This window comes from Callithrix jacchus, chromosome 11 (assembly GCF_049354715.1).
Source record: "Callithrix jacchus isolate 240 chromosome 11, calJac240_pri, whole genome shotgun sequence".
Classification (NCBI taxonomy): domain Eukaryota; kingdom Metazoa; phylum Chordata; class Mammalia; order Primates; family Cebidae; genus Callithrix; species Callithrix jacchus.
In genome coordinates, this window is record NC_133512.1 from 112,237,767 (window position 1) to 112,258,262 (window position 20,496).

Genomic DNA, 20,496 nt, shown 5'->3' on the forward strand with positions numbered 1-20,496 from the left:
TTAAAGGATGTTGAATATTGGCCCCACTCTCTTCTGGCTTGTAGGGTTTCTGCTGAGAGATTTGCTATGAGTCTGACAGGCTTCCCTTTGTGGGTAACCCGACCTTTTTCTCTGGCTGCCCTTAGCATTTTTTTCCTTCATTTCAACCCTGGTGAATCTGACAATTATGTGCCTTGGGGGTCACTCTTCTTGAGGTATATATTTGTGGTGTTCTTTGTATTTCCTGGACTTGAAAGGTGCCCTGCCTTGCTAGGTTGGGGAAGTTCTCCTAGATAATATCCTGAAGAGTGTTTTCCAGTTTGGATTCATTCTCTCCATCACATTCAGGTACACCTATCAAGTGTAGATTAGGTTTTTTCACATAAGCCCATATTTCTTGAAGGCTTTGTTCATTTCTTTTCACTCATTTTCTATTTTAGCTTCAGGGCGTATGAGTTTAGGTTTGCTAAATAGATATATTGTGTGATGGCGAGGTTTGGGATATGGATGATCCCATCACCAAGGTAGTGAGCATAGCATCTGATAGGTACTGTTTCTGCCCCTCCCTTCCCCATCTAGTAGTCCCTAGTGTCTCTTGCACCCATTTTTTTTTTAATTTTTTTATTGCATTTTAGGTTTTGGGGTACATGTGAAGAGTATGCAAGATAGTTGCATAGGTACACATGTGGCAGTGTGATTTGCTGCCTTCCTCCCCTTCACCTATATCTGGCATTTCTCCCCATGCGATCTCTCCCCAACTCCCCACCCCCTGCTGTCCCTCCCCTATTCCCCCCAACAGACCCCAGTGTGTAGTGCTCCCCTCCCTGTGTCCATGTGTTCTCATTGTTCAACACCCACCCATGAGTGAGAACATGCGGTATTTCATTTTCTGTTCTTGTGTCAGTTTGCTAAGAATGATGGTCTCCAGATTCATCCATGTCCCTACAAAGGACACAAACTCATCATTTTTGATGGCTGCATAATATTCCATGGTGTATATGTGCCACATTTTCCCAGTCCAGTCTATCATCAATGGGTATTTGGGTTGGTTCCAGGTCTTTGCTATTGTAAACAGTGCTGCAATGAACATTTGTGTCTTGCACCCATCTTTATGTCTATGTGTACTTAATGTGTAGCTCCCACTCATAAATGAGAGCATGCAGTATTTGGTTTTCTGTTCTGTGTTAGTTTGCTTAGGATAATGGCCTCCAGCTTTATGCTGCATCCGTGTTGCTGCAAAGGACATTTCATTCTTATTTATGGCTGCATAGTATTCCATGGTGTATATGTACATTGTCTTTATCCAATCCACCACTGATGGGCACCTAGGTTGATTCCACGTCTTTGCTATTGTGAATAGTGCTTCAATGAACATACATGTGCTTGTGTCTTTTTCGCAGAATGACTTATTTTCTTTTGGGTATATACCCGATAGTGGGATTGTTGAATGATAGTTTTGTTTTAAGTTATTTGAGAAATCTTTAAACTGCTTTTGACAATGGCTGAACTAATTTACTTTCCCACCATCAGTGTATAAGCATTCTCTTTTCTCCACAGCCTTGCCAGCATTTGTTGATGGGTTTTGTTTGTTTGTTTGTTTTTGCTATGCAGAAGCTCTTTAGTTTAATTAAGACCTACTTGTCTATTTTTGTTTTTGTCACAGTTATTTTTGGGGACTTAGCATAAATTATTTGCCAATGCTAATGTAGAGAAGGGTATCTCCTAGGTTTTCTTCTAGGATTTTATTGTTCGAGGTTAATATGGTTTGGCTGTGCCCCCATCCAAATCTCATCTTCAGTTCTAGTTCCCATACCTCCAAGTGTCATCGTGGGTAACCTGGAGGGAGGTAATTGAATCATAGGGGCGGTTTCCCTCATGCCGTTTTCATGATAGTGAGTGAGTTCTCACAACATCCGATGGTTTTATAAGGAGCTTTTCCCCCTTTGCTCAGCATTTCTCCTTCTGCCACCTTGTGAAGAAAGTGCCTTGCTTCCCCTTTGCCTTCTGCCATGATTATAAATTTCCTGAGGCCTCCTCAGCCATCCTGAACTGTGAGTCAATTAAACCTCTTTCCTTTATAAATTACCTAGTCTTGGGTATGTCTTTATTGGCAGCATGAGAACAGGCTAATACAGAGGTCTTATATTTAATTATTTAATCTGTCTTGAGTTTATTTTTGTGTATGGTTAAAGCTAGTTTCATTCTTCTGCATATGGCTAGCCAATTAGCCTTGCACCATTATTGAATAGGGAGTCCTTTCCCCATTGTTCATTTTTGTTGACTTCATTGAAGATCAGGTGGTTGTAGGTATGGTTTTATTTCTGGGTTCTGTATTCTCTTCCATTATTCTATATGTCTGTTTTTGTACCACTATCATTCTGTTTAGTTACTGTAGACTTAGAGTATAGTTTGATGTTGGGTGATGTGATGCTTCTGATTTTTCAGCCCCCACCCCCGCCCCCCACCCCACCAAGAATTGCTTTGGCTCTTCGGGTTATTTTTTTGTTTCACATGAACTTTAGAATAATTTTTTCTAATTCTGTGAAAAATGACATTGGTAGTTTGACAGGAACAATGTTGAATCTGTAAATTGCTTTGGGCACTATGGCTATTTTAGTGATACTGACTCTTCAAATCCGTGAATATGGAAGGTTTTTCAATTTATTTGTGTCGTCTCTCATTTATTTCAGCAATGTTTTGTAGTTCTCTTTGTAGAGATCTTTCACCTTCTTGGTTAACCATATTCCTAGGTATTTCAGTTTTCGTTTGTAGCTATTATAAATGGGACTGTGTTCTTGATTTGGCTTTGAGCTTGAATCTTATTGGTGTATAGAAATGCTGCCGATTTTGTATATTGATTTTGCATCCCAAAATTTTACTGATTTATTTGTCAGTTCTAGGAGCATTTTGGCAGAGTTGTTAGAGTTGTCTAGGTATAGAATCATGTTGTCTATGAAGAGAGAGAGCTTGATTTCTTCTTTTCCTGTTGGATGCCTTTTATTTCTTTCTGTTGCCTGATTGATCTGACTTGATCCAGTACTGTGTTGAATAGGAGTGGTGACAGTGGACATCCTTGTCTTATTCCGGTTCTCAGGGAGAACAGTTCCAGCTTTTGCCCATTCAGCATGGTGTTGACCATAGGTTTGTAATACATTGTTCTTATTATTTTGAGGTATGTTCCTTCAAGACTTAGTTTGTTGAGGGTTTTTATCATTAAGGGATGTTGAATTTTCTCAAAAGACTTTTCTGCATGTATTGACATGATCATATGGTTTTTGTTTTTAATTTTGTTTATGTGGTGAATCACATTTATTGTTTTGTATATGTTGAACCAATCTTGCATCCCAGGAATGAAGCCTATTTAATTGTGGTTAAGTTTTTGATGTGTTGCTGGTATTTTCTTAAGGATTTTTGTGTCTATGTTCATCAAGGATATTGGCCTAAAGTTTTCCTTTTTCACTGTGTCTCTGCCAGATTTGGGTATTAGGCTGATGATGGCTTCATAGAATGAGTTAGGGTAGAGCCCCTCCTCCTAGACTTTTTGGAATAGTTGCAGTAGGATTCATACCATTTCTTCCTTTTTGTGTCTGGTAGAATTTGGTAAAATTTGGCAATGAATCCATCTGGCCCAGGGCTTTTTTTTTTTTGGTTGGTAGTTTTTTTTAATTACTAATTCAATTTGGAACTTGTTATGGTCTGTTAAGGTTGTATATTTCTGTGAAATACGTAGTAATATCATCTTTGCCATTTCTGATTGTGCTTATTTGGATCTTCTCTTTTTTTTCTTTGTTAATCTAGCTAACAGTCTATCAATCTCAGGTATTCTTTCAAAAAACCAACTCTTGGTTGCATTGATCTTTTTATGGACTTTTGTGTTTCAATTTCATTCCATTCTTCTCTGATTTTAGTTATTTCTTCTCCTGATGGCTTTGTGGTTAGTTTATTCTTTTGTTTCTGGTTCCTCTGTGTGCAATGTTGGATTGTTAATTTGAGATCTTCCTCACTTCTCCATGAAGACATTTAGTGCTATAAACTTTCCCCTTACTACTGCTTTATTTGCATCCCAAAGATCTTGGTCAGCTGTGCCTCTATTTTCATGAATTTCCAAGAATTTTTTAATTTTTTCCTTAATATCATTGTTCACTCAACAGCAAGGAACAAGTTGTTCAATTTCCATGTATTCGTGTAGTTTTGAAAGGCATTCTTGTTATTTATTTATATTTGTATTGCACTGTGATGTGAGAATGTGCTTGGTATGATTTCAATTTTTTTGAATTTATTGGGTCTTTATGACAAAGCATTTGGTTGATCTTAGAGTAAGTTCCATGTACACATGAGAATATCTATTCTGTGGTTGTTGGGTGTTCTATTAGGTCCAATTGGTCAAGTGTCCAGTTTAGGTCTAGAATTTCTTTGTTAGCTTTCTGTCTCAATCATCTAACACTGTCAGTGGGGTGTTAAAGTCTCCTACTATTATTGTTTGTCTTTTTATAGGTCAAGAACTTTTATGAAACTGGATGCTCCAATGCTGGGTTTGTATATATGTAGGATAGTTAATACTTCTTGTTTAATTGAACTGTTTATGTAATGCTCTTCTTTTTCCTGATTATTGTTGACTGAAAGTCTGTTTTATCTGATATAAAAATTGTGATTCTGGACTTTTTTGTTTTCCGTTTGCCTGGTAGATCTTTCTCCAACCCTTTGCTTTGAGCTTGTTGTTATTACATATGAGATGGGTCTGTTGAAGACTGCAAACAGTGGGTCTTGTCTTTGTATCTGGTCTGCCATTCTATGCCTTTTAAGTGGGGTGTTCGCACCATTTACATTCAGTGTTAGTATTGATATGTGAGATTTTAATCCCGTAATTGTGTTATTAGCTGGTTGCTCTGTAGATTTGATAGTGTAGTTGCTTTACAGTGGGTTGTATGGTTAAGCATGTTTTTGTGGTAGCAGGTATTGTTCTTTCATTTCCACATCATCTTGTAAGGCTGGTCTGGTGATAACAAATTCCCTTAGCACTTACTTGTTTGAGAAGGATTTTATTTCTCCTTCACTTATGGAAGCTTAGTTTGATGGGATATGAAATCTTGATTAGAATTCTTCTTTAGGGATGTGGAAAATAGGTCCCCTTCTGGCTTGTAAAGTTTCTGCTGAAAGGTTCACTGCTGGCCTGATGGTGTTCCCTTTGTAAGTGACTCTAGCTGCCTTTAAGATTTCTTATTTCATGTTGACTTTGGTGATTCTCTGTGTACTTTGGGGATGATCATCTCGTAGAGCATCTTGTAAGGATTCTCTATATTTCTTGAATTTGCATGTTAACCTCCCTAGTGAGATTGGGGAAATTTTTGTAAACTATATACTAACATACATTTCCCAAGTTGCTTGCTCTCTCTCCTTCTTTCTCAAGAATGCCAATGGGTTAAAAGTTTTAGAATCTTTACATAATCTCGTATTTCTCAGAGGTTTTGATCATTAAAAAACCTTTCTTCATTTTTGTCTGAGTTTATTCAAACAACTGGTCTTCAAGTTCTGAGAGCTTTCTTCAGCTTGGTCTATTCTGCTGTTAATGCTTCTAACTGCGTTATGTAATTATTGTAGTGAATATTTCAATTCCAGAAGTTCAGTTTGTTCTTTTCTTAAAATGGCTATTATATCTTTCAGCTCTTGGATCATTTTACTGAATTCCTAGATTGGGTTTCAGTTTTCTCCTGAATCTCACTGAGCTTCCTTGCCATCCAGATTCTGAATCCTACGTCTGTCATTTCAGTCATTTTAATCTGGTTGAGAACCATTGCCGGAGAGCTAGTGTGCTCATCTGGAGGTAGAGAGACACTTGGACTTTCTGAATTACCTGAGTTCTTTCTTGTGCTGATTCTTTCTCATCTGAGAAGGCTGGTGTTCTTTTAACTATGGTTTGAGTATAGTCAATTGGCTTTATTTCTGGGTGTTTTCAGAGGGCCGAAGCTCTTTATGGGATATTTATTTGTGGATAGATTCTTGCCCTGGGTTTTACGGTATATTGGCAATATTTTGATATTGTAATTTGTGCTATGAACCAGTAGATGGCATTTAAGAGTAATTGCCAGCAGAGAGGCTCTTAGCCATAGAGCTCTTTTGTATTACAAGGCACATCTGAAGCAGCACTCTGTGGCAGGCAGGTGGAGAGATGACCGCCACCATCAGGTCTACTCCTGAGCCTTGCGGGAGTCCCCTCCAATCAGTGGTGCCACTTCTGCGGGGTTTTTTTTGTGTTAGGTGTTCCAGGTTGTGGGGCTCCCCTGCATGTCACAATGTTCCCAGATGGTCCTGTGGAGGGAGGCGTGCCCTGATCCTCTGCTGGCCCATGAGCTTTCATGTCTCACCTCTCTCAGTGTTCTGGAATGGGGACTCCTCCTTCTCAAGTGCTGGCCACAGATCTACACTCAGTGCTCACAAGCTGCATGTCAAAGAACTGGGACATTGTGACGGACCTGTGCCTCTATCTGGACGCTTGTGGTCAAGCACTGGCTGTGCTGGGGGATCTGAAGTGTTTCTAGGCCACTGGGAAGTATTCAGATGGGGCAACCAGCAAAGCATCCAGGTTAGGCAGAGGAGGCTGTGCCGTGCACATGCTCCTGCAGGAGCAGCCAGGCAGGGGCCTTGGGAGGGGCTAGCAGGCAGAAGAGACTGAAGAACAGACATGCCCCAGTCCCACAGGATAGGATTGTCAGCCCTGTTCTCGCTTGGCCCTGTAGTCGACTGGGGTTACAGTAACTCAGAGGAACACAGGGAGCCTTGGGAGATGGGTGCCCATGGCTGTGTCCTGCTTCAGCTGTCCATGTGCAGAATCCCAAGCTCCATGCAGGCAAAATCTCTGTCTCTGCCTACTCTCCGGGCAGATGCCCCTGCCAGTTCAAATGTCTATGGGGATCATAGATTCTCTTGTAGCTAGGATTCCAGTAGTCTGCAGCCAAAGTAGGCTGCCCACCATCCCTTCACTTGCCTCTTCCCTAGGACCATTCAGGGGTGGGAACTGGCCCTGGCATTCAGCAACCCCAGGCAGGGTTCCTAGCTTCCTTCCTGCCTTGGTGTCTGCATTGCCTTTCTATCAACCCTCAGTGTTTTCTCTCTGAGGAACTATTCAAAGTATGTTGATATACTTGATATGTTGGTCTCTCTCAGCGGGAGCAGTGCTTCCTGACTGTTTGCAGTCAGCCATCTTGTTTCTTCCTTTGCTGAGTTTTTATAGCACGTGAAAAAGTAAAACACTTGAAAACCATAGTACAAAGAAAGGGAAGAAGGAATTGAGAATATGCTTTTGTAAGGTGCTCACACTGTATGTGAAGTGACATAACATTATTTGAAGAGAGGATATTCTAAATTAAAGATATATACAAAAAAAAACCTATGAGAAAAATTTAAAAACAGGTATACTTGATAAACTGATAGTGAAGATAAAATGGAACAATAAAATATACTCAAATTAATGTCAATGAAGGCAGAAAAAGAATAAAAAAGAAATAACAGATGGAATAAAACAAAGCTAGTAAGACGGTAGCTATTAATCCAACAACATTAATAATTATATATTGGCCAGGCACGGTGGCTCATGCCAGCACTTTGGGAGGCCAGGGCAGGTGGATCACCTGTGGTTGGGAGTTTGAGACCAGTTTGACCAACATGGAGAATCCCATCTCTACTAAAAATACAAAATTAGCCAGAGGTAGTGGGGCATGCCTGTAATCCCAGCTACTCAGGAGGCTGAGGAAGAAGAGTCACTTGAACCCGGCAGGCAGAGGTTGCAATGAGCCGAGATCATGCCACTGCACTCTTGCCTGGGTTGGACAGAGTGAGACTCTGTCTCAAAATAATAATTATTATTATATTAAACAGAATAATTAAAAGACAAATTTTCAGTTTATATGAAAGGCAAATCCAACCATAAAAACTCTAAAAGAAAACCTAGGCAACAGCATTCAGGACATAGACATGGGCAAAGATTTTATAATGAAATCACCTAAAGCAACTGTAACAAAAGCCAAAATTGACAAATCATATCTAATTAAACTAAAGAGCTTCTGCATAGCAAAAGAAACTATCATCAGAGCAAACAGACAACCTACAGAATGGGAGAAAATTTCTGCAATCTACCCGTCTGACAAAGGTCTAATATCCAGAATTTACAAGAACTTAAATATACAGGAAAAAAATCAAAAAGCAGGCAAAGAATATGAATAGACACTGCACTAAAGAACAATTTATGTGGCCAACAAACATGAAAAAAGCTCATCCTCACTGATCATTAGAGAAATATCAATCAAAACCACAATGAGATACCATCTCATGCCAGTCAGAATGGCAATTATTAAAAATCAATAAACCCCTCTATTTGGGAGGCTGAGGCAGGAGAGTCAACTGAACCAGGAGGCAGAGGTTGTAGTGAGCTGAGATCGCACCACTGCACTCCAGCTTGGAACAGAGCACACTCCATCTCGGGAAAAAAAAAAAAAAAAAAAAAAAAAAGTCAAGAAACAACAGATGCTGGTGAAGCTGCAGAGAATAAAAACGCTTTTACATTGTTGGTGGGAATATAAATTAGTTCAACCAATGTAAATTAGTTCAACCATTCCTCAAAAATACCATTTAACGTAGCCATCCCATTACTGGGTATATACTTAAAGGAATATAAATCATTCCGTTATAAAGATACACATGTATGTTTATTGCAGCACTATTCACAAAGGCATAGACATGGAACCAACCCAAATGCTCATCAATGATAGACTGGATAAATAAAATGTGGTACAAATACACCATGGAATACTATACAGCCACAAAAAGAAATGAGATCATGTCCTTTGGTAGGGACATGGAGGAAGCTGGACACCGTCATCCTCAGCAAACTAACACAGGAACAGAAAACCAGATGCTACATGTTCTCACTCATAAGTGGGAGCTGAACAGTGAGAACATGTGGACAAAGGGAGGGGAACAACAACACCATGGCCTGACAGGGCCAGGGCGAGGGGAGGGAGAGCATCAGGACAAACAGCTAATGCATATGGGGCTTAAAAGCTAGGTGATAGGTCCAGCAAACCACCATGGCACATAGATACCTATGTAACAAACCTGCACATTCTGCACATGTATCCCAGAACTTGAAAAAAAGCAAATCCCAATGATATGCTGTTTATCTCCCACAATTTAAAAATATTAAATATAAAACATAGGTTGAAAGTAAAATGATGGAAAATATATACACACTATACAAATACTACAAAAAGAAAGATCGAATAGCTTATTTTTAATATCAAAGTAGATTTCATGGTTAAAGCTACAATATCAATATGGTGGTACTTGCTTGCATAAGTATCAATACATCAAAGGAACAGAACGAAGTGTCTAGAAATAGACCTACATATATATTGTTAACTGACATTTAATAAAGGTGGCTAGGCAATTCGATAGGCGACAGGATACTCTTTTCAATAGCTGGTGATGAATCAATTTTGTTAAAAAGTGGCAAAAATAAACCTTGACCATTATCCCAAATGGTTTTCATTCATAAAATATGATTCTAGATGAATGAAAGACAAAGATAAACAAGAGAAAAGAATGAAATTTCTTGAAAGAACTAGGTGATCTTGGGAAAAGCAAAGTTTATAGGTGGGAAGGATGTAAAATGCACTAAATTTGAAAGAAAAACAATTGGTAATTGATTTCATAAAAGTTTAAAAGTTCTACTCATCAAAAGACATTGTTATGAAAATGAAAAGGATTTCCATAGACGAAAGTGAAGATTTCACTATATCATATATATCTAATTCAGGGTTTATATCTGGACTACTTATCAATCATAAAAAGACACATTGTGGTATAGTCATATGATGGGGTACTATTTGGCAATATAAAGGAATCTGCTAACATGTATAAATCTGAAAACAGGGCCGGGCACGGTGGCTCACCCCTGTCATCCTAGCACTTTCAGAGGCCGAGGCGGGCGGATCACGAGGTCAAGAGATTGAAACCATCCTGGCCAACATGGTGAAACCCCGTCTCTACTAAAAATACAAAAAAATTAGCTGTGCATGGTGGCATGCGCCTGTAGTCCCAGCTACTCAGGAGGCTGAGGCAGGAGAATTGCTTGAACCCGGGAGGCAAAGGTTGCAGTGAGCCGAGGTTGCACCACTGGAGCGCCTGGTGACGGAGTGAGACTGTCTCAAAAAAAAAAAAAAAAAAAAAAATCTGAAAACAGATTCTAAGTCAAAGAATTCAGACACAACAGTGTACTTACTGTATGTATGACTGCATTTATATGAAGCTAAAAATCAGGCAAAACTAATCTATGGTGACAGAAATCAGACCAGTGTTTGCCTGGGGCTGGAGCTGGGGACTGACAGGGGACAGATGGGAACTTTCTGGGGTGATGGAAGTGTTCCACATCTTGATAGGCGTGTTGGTTACATAGATGATATATTTTTCAAAACTCACCAAATTGTGTACTTATGATCTATACATCACTCTATTTGCATTTTACTTCAATTTATCCAAAATAAAAACTAATCATGTCTCATAGTATGCCACATTCTTCAGTATCCTGTCCTAGGTTTTAACTTTATATTAACATTTAATTTTCACTGACATTTAAATAGTATCTTACCTACTGAAATTTGTCTTTTCTACTCTTGTCATTTGTAAAAATGGAAAAATGTAAGTATTTGTGGTTAATCTTTCACATGTTCAGTGAAAATCAAGTAAGTCAGATGTTTTTTCATCCTCAAGCCTTGGTTCTATAGCTTTCCTTTCAGCTCATGGACAGGCAGATTTTCACAACTCCCAAGTATGGTAGAAAAATAAGATCAAGTGGGATTGACTGCATGTTTGCTCTGTTTCTACCTACAGATCCATCCTCTACTGTTCTCCACATTATACCTTTCCAAAGAGGTTAATCTATTGATTGCCTCAGAGTTCCCTTGCCCTTTGGCTGTGGACAATAGGAGGCACTGGTAGAACATGGGAAGTTGGAAGGAGAGTGAAATTGGGTTATTTATCCCCCTAGCGTTTTCCCTTCAGTGCCATGGGCTGGCAGTTGTCTGTTTCTTTACTGAGAGCCACAATTGTTTTGAGGCTGCTCTCTCCTATACCTAAAGAATTCTACAAGTGTGGAGACCATTCTTTCTTGTCACCCTTTCAGGCTTAGGAGACCTATCTGCTCTGTTAATAGTCTTATGTTACTTCACCATCCCTTGTTAATCTCCATTATCTCTGCCTACCCTTTTAAAATTCATTAAATTAAATTTCATTAAATGTTCTTAAATTATTCTGAGTATGGTAATTCCTGAAAAGACCCTGACTGATTCATCTCAATTAGTTTAGTTTTTAAAATCAGATCTCATTTCAGTTATGTATGGCAGTTCTGAGGCATGTTCACCATATGAGTATTTACAATCAAATTGGAAAAATCAGAGGTAGTCTCACTTCACTTGTTTAGAAATATTGTGAATGTACTTTTTGTGAGTTGTTTGTGAGTATATGATTTCTAGAATCTGCTTACTGTACAGGAAGCAGTCTCTGTGAATTTCTCTTTGTCTTGCTAGCCCCTTAAACAAAATACATATGCTCCCTGGAAGTTACTTTTAATATACGAAAATACTCTAAGATATTAAATTGTGATAGTGAAATTGTGCGGAGTCTATACTTCCTTAAGCTGGTTCTTCAGGAGCAGTATAGTTGAGAATATACTCTGAGACTTCTGTGTTTGATTATTAGCATACTCTATCATCATGAAAGCAAACAAAATGTTTTGCATTAGTAGATTTCAAAGTTAAAAATATGAATCTTGAGTGTTAAGAACACTTTCCTGAGATATAATCTTAGATATTTTTTGCAATGTGGGGTAATTCTTTCTCTTTTAAAGATTAAAACACCAAGAAATGCGTCAGTCAGGAAATTAAAAGAAAAACATCTGAACAAATGCGTTAATGTGAGCAGTACATGGAGAGGGAACAATAATTGCAAAGCACTTCGCTGGGTTTATCTTTCAAAATTATATGAAGCAAAATCGTTTTAAATATAACTCTTCATTCTAATGGCCAACATGATGTTTAATTTTAAAGTAATTTTGCATAAACTCCGATACCCCTTTAAAAATATAACTGGCACTAAATCAACGCTTAGATCAATATGTAGCCAGGCATCTTTATGTCTGGGGACTGGTCATCTGAAATTTCTACTATAAGCAGCAAAACAAATATAACTACGAGATTAACCTAAGTACCAAATTATATTTTACATCAACATATGTCATTATGTGCCCACCATCTTCAGCTAGATAAACCACAGTATCTTCCTTTGATTCTGGATAAAGGGGTTCCGTTTCTAAGCCTGTCGGGATATATACTGGCTCAGGACAAGAAGGAGTCCAATCTGGGGGAAAAAAAGTGAAATATTATTTGAAAATTACTTCAAAATAAATGAAGAAAATTTTATTGCATATTTTCAAATTATTCATTGATAGATCTAAGCTAAAACGTAGTGTTTTGTATGGGCTAAGATTTTACTAAGCAATCATTGGATGTAATATCATTATCACACTATGATATACCTTATGACATTTCATTCATACCTTCTTCTGCATTATTATATTGAATAGTTTCATGATTGTTTTTGTTCATTATTGGTTTTATACTTATTTTATAACACAATTCTCTTTCTCCTGAGCCCCTGATAGCATTGTATTCCACCTGTGGGACTCTTACTCTACCTTTTATTCTTCCTTTCCCTTCAGCCTCTTTGCTTGATAATGGCTGTCAAGATAAATCTTATAAACATGCTCAGGCTTATCTTCCAAAAGGAAAGATATTCTTTGATGTCCCCCTACCCCTGCCACTTCTCCTTTAGCTACCAGCTTTCCTCTTTTTAGGATCAAATTTCTTAAATGTCATCTGCACTACTCTCTGGTCTTTGTGACCATGAGTTATTTGATGGGGGAAAAATGACTTCACATTCCTAGTTATTTGTGTTTTTTAATGGAGCAAGAATTTAGTGACAAGTAAGTGTTACCGGACAAACACTTTGGAGATTATGTGTACATCAGCTCTAACAACAGAAGTGCATTTGACGTAACCAATAGGGGACAAATCTAGCTACAGAAGAAAAACCGTCTACCATATTGATGCAAATTTGTATCACTGTACTGTAGAGTTAAATGAACCACACACAACCAAATAAATTCATAATAAAGATAAGCAAACTATAATTAAAATTTAAATGTTTTATTTAAAATCTTCTCATTAGTTGAAAGCCTTAACCAACTTAAGCAAAAATTAATGAACTAATAAAACAGCTCCCATTCTGAGAACATTAGGAATTTCAGCTATTTGCCTTTGTGTATGCCGATTTTCAAAAGTTGCACAAAATCTAGACTTCGCAGTTAAGAAAATAGTTAGAGATTTTATGTCTGCTTATGCTCTTCTTTATTCATTCATAACTAGTCCTTCTGGTAAAGAACCATGAGACCCTATCATTATAACTTGTATATAAGGGTCAAGTTTGCAGCTCATCAGAGTACCCTTACTGAGGGCCATATTTTGAGAATCAGATGTAACCCATTTCTGATACCCATATCCCCTGTTCCACTAAAATTGTTCTTTTTTTTTTTTTTTTTTTTTTTTTTTGAGACGGAGTTTCGCTCTCGTTACCCAGGCTGGAGTGCAATGGTGCGATCTCGGCTCACCGCAACCTCCGCCTCCTGGGTTCAGGCAATTCTCCTGCCTCAGCCTCCCGAGGAACTGGGATTACAGGCACACACCACCATGCCCAGCTAATTTTTTTGTATTTTTAGTAGAGATGGGGTTTCACCGTGTTGACCAGGATGGTCTCAATCTCTTGACCTCGTGATCCACCCGTCTCAGCCTCCCAAAGTGCTGGGATTACAGGCTTGAGCCACCGCGCCCGGCCTAAAATTGTTCTTTACATTATATTTGAAAAAGGGTGAGCGTTCAGTTAAATGTCTATAGATTAGATGGACAGACAGATCAATAGACATATGGAGAGATGAATGGATGGATGGTTGAACAATGCAAAGTTTTCATCCACATATTCCTTAAATGTAAATAATGTAATATACATCTACTGCATAAAAGCCTTATGTCTGGCAATATCGTCATTGCAAAAAAGCTACCCTAGAGCTAGGGTTGTTTAAGTAGAAGATTTTGGCTTGAAATGAAGCATTTCAAGATTTTCTGAGTATTCTATAGTAAGCAATTTAATCCGTAATGGACTTAAACATTAACATGGATTCCTGATAGAGGTTCTTCTTGACTGTTATTCAGTGACAGATTTTGCAGCTATCTTTATGGCAAGTAGCCTGGAAAATTCTATATTCGTCTTTCCATTATCACAGACTCCTATCCTTGTTGATGTCTGCTGTTCAAAAAACTACTTGAAAGTGGTAGTTACCACTGTCCCAAGAGAACTCAGATGTCTGTGCCTAACGAATATGTGTTTCCCAGTTCTCTCAGAGCTGCCAACTCTTGAGCTGTGAAAACAATACTGCATTCTTTTGAGTCCTCCTCTAGTCAGAGTCATGTTCCCAGAGGGAGACTGCGCTTAGCAGTTATCATGTCGTAGGGGCTCCAAATCCGTGCTGTTTGTGCCATTATGTCTCATGGATCACCTTGGGAAGATTTTCGCTTTGGCCTTCAGCTTCTTTCTCCATAGGCCTTAGGACTGGCTGAGGCAACATGACTTCAGCCCTACACCATATACTTCATTTTCTTTTAGGGAAAAATAATAATAATAATAAACTTGTATGTGAAAGAAAACTCCTTCAGGTCCTAACCACCGGTATAGCAGACAGGCCTACATGTCCAAAAATAGCTTATATTTTAGATGTAACCCCTGTACAAAAATAAGTTTAGAACAGCAAATACATATATTCTACTTAGGCTTTGAAATCAGTGCTGTAAATGGTTGAGTCAGTCCTAGAGCTGTTAATTTTTATGCTTTTGTAAGAATAGCAAATATTTTGTTTTCAAGCTTTCTGTTTGATGGTATTCTTCATCCTCTCAACCCTCCTTTATTTGATTAGTTTGAGTTCCACATCTGTAAATAACACTGTCCTTGATAACAAAATACTGTTTTCTCAGAAAGTCAATAAATGCATATTTAGAAAATGTCTTCATGATGGTCAGTCAAAATCCGTGGAATACAGTTATTTGTACTATATCTGTCATTCTTTTATGGAAGAAAAACTTAACAATTCACAGCTCCAGGACTGATTCACCCATTTACAGCACTGATGTAAAAGCCTGAGTAGGTGGTAAGGGTATTCCATTTTGTATATCTCTTTTCACTTGGCTACTGTGAGACTTGTTATCTGTTCTCCAATTCATCTTTGGTTGATCCCACTTTTTGATCACTGAGATATGGCATATGCAAATGATCTTATAAAAGGGCTATCCAGGAGTCATAGAAAATCCCAGAAATAATACAGGTTCTGAACAAAAGGTGTTTAATTTGGAATGCTTTTTATGAGTAATTATTTTTATCAGACTTGTTTATTGTATAAAAGTTAAAAGTATAGCTTAAGGAAAAAGAAAACAAATCCATAATCTCATTAGGCAGAGATAAATATCAACATTTTGGTTTTTATCTTTTTAGGATTTTTCACTTTCAACCACCCAGTTCAGATGCTTTTGGCGTATGCTAGGAAAAAATATGTTATTTCACACATCTAGAAACCCAGAAGTAGAGTGGACTCAAGGGATGGTATAATCAGTGACTCAGTGGTCATCCAGAGCTCAGTTTCTTTATGTCTCTCTGCTTTGTCATCCTCATCCTAAGGCTTACCGTTATACAATGTAAACAACATGGCTGCCAGTGGAAGCGTGTCTTATACTAACTGATTTAATCAATTGAGATGGAATCAACCACAATGAGTCAACCACAATGTCTTCTTCATGTATACAGCATCATTCTATATATACCGACCACCAATTTGTTTTTCCCACCCCACTTCACTAAGTATCTTACAGATGTTTAATATACATACATCTTTATAATTTTTTAGCATCTGTATAGTGTTCTCTAATATGGATTGCCACAATTTGACTATTAGTGGATGTTGTGTAATAGTTATGTTTTTATTTATCTAAGAGATAAACTGCTGGTCAGGTAATACATGTATATTTTCCTTTGCTAGGAAACAAAACTGTCAAACCTTTTTACAAAGTGAGAATACAATTTTTACATTCCCACCAACAATGTATTAGAGTCCCAGTTGCTCTACATTCTAATATTTGGTTGCCAGTCTTTTAAATTTTTTGCCATCCTGGTAGATGTCAAGTGGTATCTCATTGTGGTTCAAATTTTCATTTCCCATGTTGAAAATTTGTTTTCATATGTTAATTGATTATTATATGTCTTTCTTTGAGAAATGTCTGTTCAAGTATTTTGTCCATTTTAAAATTAGGTTTTCATTATTGGTTTGTAGGAATTCTTCATATATTCTGCATACAAGTCTTTTGTCATACATGTGTTGGGAATTTTTTTATAGGCTGTGGCTTGCCTTTTCATTTTTAACTGTATCTTAATGAGAAATTTTAAATTTTGATGAAGTCAACTTAATTAATTTTTCATTGTTTCTTTTCTCTGTCTGGCTCACTCCAAGGAGTTGTTGACTTATCTATGACTACAAAGATATTGTCTGTTTTCTTCTAGGAACTTTAGAATGTTAGGTTATATGTAGCTTTATATGTTCAGGTCTATAATCTGTCTTGAAGTAATTTTTGTGTACTAGTGAGGTAGACATCAAGGATTTTTTTTTCTACATGTATACTAAGTTGTTACAACACCAGTTATTGAAAAGACTTTCCTTATCCTCACTGGATTTCTTTGGTGCCTTTGTCAAAGATAATTTGGTCATAAACATGTTGGTCTATTTCTGGACGTTTTATTCTGTTCCACTGATGTATTTATATTTTTGTCAATTGTTTGTGCCCATTAAAAAAAATCTATTGGCCGGGCGCAGTGGCTCATGCCTGTAATCTCAACACTTTGGGAGTCCGAGGTGGGCAGACCACCTGGTCAGGAGTTCAAGACAAGTCTGGCCAACATGGTGAAACCCTGTCTCTACTAAAAATACAAAAATTAGCTGGGCGTAGTGGCATGCGCCTTTAATTCCCGCTACCCAGGAGGCTGAGGCAGGAGAATTGCTGGAACTGGGGTGAGGGGGGTGGTGCAGAGGCTGCAGTGAGCTAAGATTGCGCCACTGCACTCCAGCGTAGGCAACAGAGCAAGACTCCATCTAAAAAAAAAAATTTAGCAAAACAGACTTCTATCCATATTTCACATGGCCAGAAACAAGCAAATGTTTAAAAGTTTATTAGGAATTATACTTATGAAAAGTGTAAAAACAAAGAACCACAGCTTACTGATTTATCACAAAGCAAATACCACATAGGCCAAGAAATAATACATTGCGAGTACCTCAGGTACTCCACTCATGCCCCTTTCCCATCACCAGTCTCTCTCTCCCTTTGAAAAGTGGCCATTAGCCTTATTATAATGCAATAATTTCTTTACTCTCCTTTATAATTTTACCACCTAAGTATTCATACATATGCATACATATGTATATGTATGCATATTCATACATATATGTATGCATATCATACATATACATATGTATAATACAGTTTTTATCTACAGAAGTGTAAATAAAACTATTGCTTTGCTTTGCCTATTTTTTAATTTTATATAAATTAAATCACATAGTAGATGGTATTCTTCTGTGCTGTTTTTCGTGTGTATTTATGAAATCAACCCACTTAGTGGCATATTGCTGTAATTTGCTTATTTCATCGATATATAATCTTGTACAAAAATACTGCAATTTATCCATTTCTATTTACAGTGGACATTTGGGCTGTTTCAGTTTGGAGCTATTAAGAATAATGGGGCTATGAACAGCTTTATCCTTGTTGCTCGGAGCACCTCTGCTCACATCAATTTGGGTTATACAACTGGGAATAACAATTTTAGGTTGCAGTGCATGCATATATTCAATTTCAGTAAACTGCCAAGCTATCATCCAAATGATTATACCAGTTTACACACCCACAAGCAGGTCACAAAGTTTCTTCTAGTTGCTTCATATTCTCACCATTGCTTAGTATATAAATATAACCTTGCAAGGTGTCTGTCAAACAGTGCTCAGCCTAATTAACAATCAGGAAATTGCAATTAAAATCACAATAAGATGCCAATTCATGATAAGGTTGATTATCATCTCATATGTTTATTGGCCATGTGATTATCAATTTTTATAAAGTGCCTATTCAAATCTCTTGCCCGTTTTCCTACTGAGTTGTTTGTTTTTTCTCATTACATTCAGAAATGGTTTGTATATTCCAGAACTGACCTATTTGTCAGTTATGCATTGCAGATATTAATATGGTCTCCCAATCTATTGTTTGCCTTGTTTTTTTTTTTTGATATACTGAGATTTTAAATTTTACAGTAGTCAAATTTATCAGTCTTTTTCTTTTTGGTTAGTATATTTTATGTTCTGTTTAAGTCTTTCCAGATTTTAATATTATGGAGATATTTTCTTGTATTGTTTTCTAGAAGTTTCATTGTTTTGCCTTTTGTTTTTATATCCATAACCCACTTGAAATTGACTTTTGTGTATAAGGTAGGGGTGAGATTTCACCTTTCCCATATGAAAATCCAACTATTCCAATATTATTTACAGACTTTTCCTCTGGTGCTACCAGGTACTCACAGGGAAGATCAGAGAGAATCCTGGGAAAGTTCTTGTGGTGCTGGCTTGGGGAGGAGAACAGCAGCCTCTGCTGAACTCCACCCAGACCCATCTAGGAATCTCCCTTTATAGAACAAAATACTGAATCTATAATAGGACATTAGTAGAAAACCATTGCATCTGGGGAAAGGGAACAACAACAACAACAACAACAAAAAACAATGCAAAAAAAAAACCCAACACTACCACACTAACTTTGAGTGAGATGCAGGCATGTGTGCTGTTTTCTGTCTATATAGTTGCCTGTTCTACGCATTTCACATAATTGGAATCACATTATTTGTTCTTTTGTGTTTGGCTTCTATCACTCAGCATGTTTTCAGAGTTCATCCATGTTGTAGCATGTATCAGTACCTCATTCCTTTTTATGGCCAATTAATATTATATTGTGTAGAAATACAATATTTTGTTTTTCCATTCATCCATTAATGAACATTTGAGTTGTTTCCACCATTTGGCTACTAAGAATAATGCTGTCATTAACATTTGTACATAAGTTTTTGTTTGGATATACGTTTTCATTTCTCTTGGGTACATACTTACAAGTGGAACTGCTGGGTCAAATAGTAACTCAATGTTTAAGTTTCTACAGAAACGCCAAACTGTCTTACAAAGTAACTGCACAATTTTACATTCCCAACATCAGTGTATGAGGGTTCCAATCTCTCCACGTGCTTGTCAGCCCTTGTTATCGGACTTTTTGATTCTAGTCATCCTAGTGGGTGTAGAGGTATCTTATTGTGGTACTAATTTGCATTTCCCTATGACTGAAGATACTCAACATATTTTCATGTGTTTACTGGCCATTTGTTCATCTACTTTGGAGAAATGTTTTTTTAGATCCTTTGCACACTTTAAAATCTAGTTGTCTTTTTATTATTGAGTTGTAAGAGTTATTTATATAGTCTAGATAGAAGCACTTTGTCAGGTAAATAATTTTCAAGTATTTCTCTCATTCTATGGGTTTTATTTTCATTTTCTTGATAGTTTCTGTTGAAACACAGAAGTTTCAATTTTGATAAAGTTCAATTCATCTATTTTTGTTCTAGTTGTTGCTTGTGCTTTTGGAAGTATACCTAAGAATCCACTGCCAAATCCAAAGTCATGAAGCTTTGCCTCTGTTTCCTTGTAAGTGTTTTATAGTTTGGGCTGTTAGTTAGATCTTGATCCATTTTGAATCAATTTTTGTATATGGTGTGAGATAAGGGACAAAATTCTTTATTTTGAATGTGGTTATCTATCCAGTTGTCTTGGCACCATTTGTTGAAAAGACAGTGCTCTTCCTATTGAAAAGTCTTGCCATCCTTGTTAAAAATAAGTTGACCAAACACACATGGGTTTATATCTGGACTTCCAGTTTTATTCACTGGTCTACCTGTCTAACCTCATGATAGTGCCACACTGTCTAAATTACTGTAGTAAGTTTTGAAATCAGAAAGTGTGAGTTCTCAAAGTTGCTCTGTTTTAAGTTTTGTTTTCTTTTCTTTCTTTCTTTCTTTTTTTTTTTTTTTTTTGACCATTCTGGGTCCCTTGAGTTTCTATAACAATTTTAAGATCAGCCTGTCAATTTCTACAAAGCCACCCACTGGTATTCTAATGGAAATTGCATTGAATTTGTATATTCATTTGGGGAGGACTGTCATCATAATAACAGTAAGTCTTTAGATCTATAAACATGAGATGTCTATTTACTTAGATCTTTACTTTCTTTC

General features: G+C 37.2%; 1 protein-coding gene across 3 annotated transcripts in view; it reads right to left on the bottom strand.

Annotated features, from left to right (window-relative positions):
• AGBL3 (AGBL carboxypeptidase 3) overlaps positions 1-20,496 on the bottom strand; it is a 140,370-nt gene that overhangs the window by 99,153 nt on the left and 20,721 nt on the right. For all 3 annotated transcript variants that reach the window (XM_078343712.1, XM_009003028.5, XM_078343713.1), the window contains exon 5: positions 12,277-12,384. In XM_078343712.1, coding sequence (XP_078199838.1) covers positions 12,277-12,384 — 108 coding nt within the window. The remainder of the gene's footprint in view (positions 1-12,276; positions 12,385-20,496) is intronic.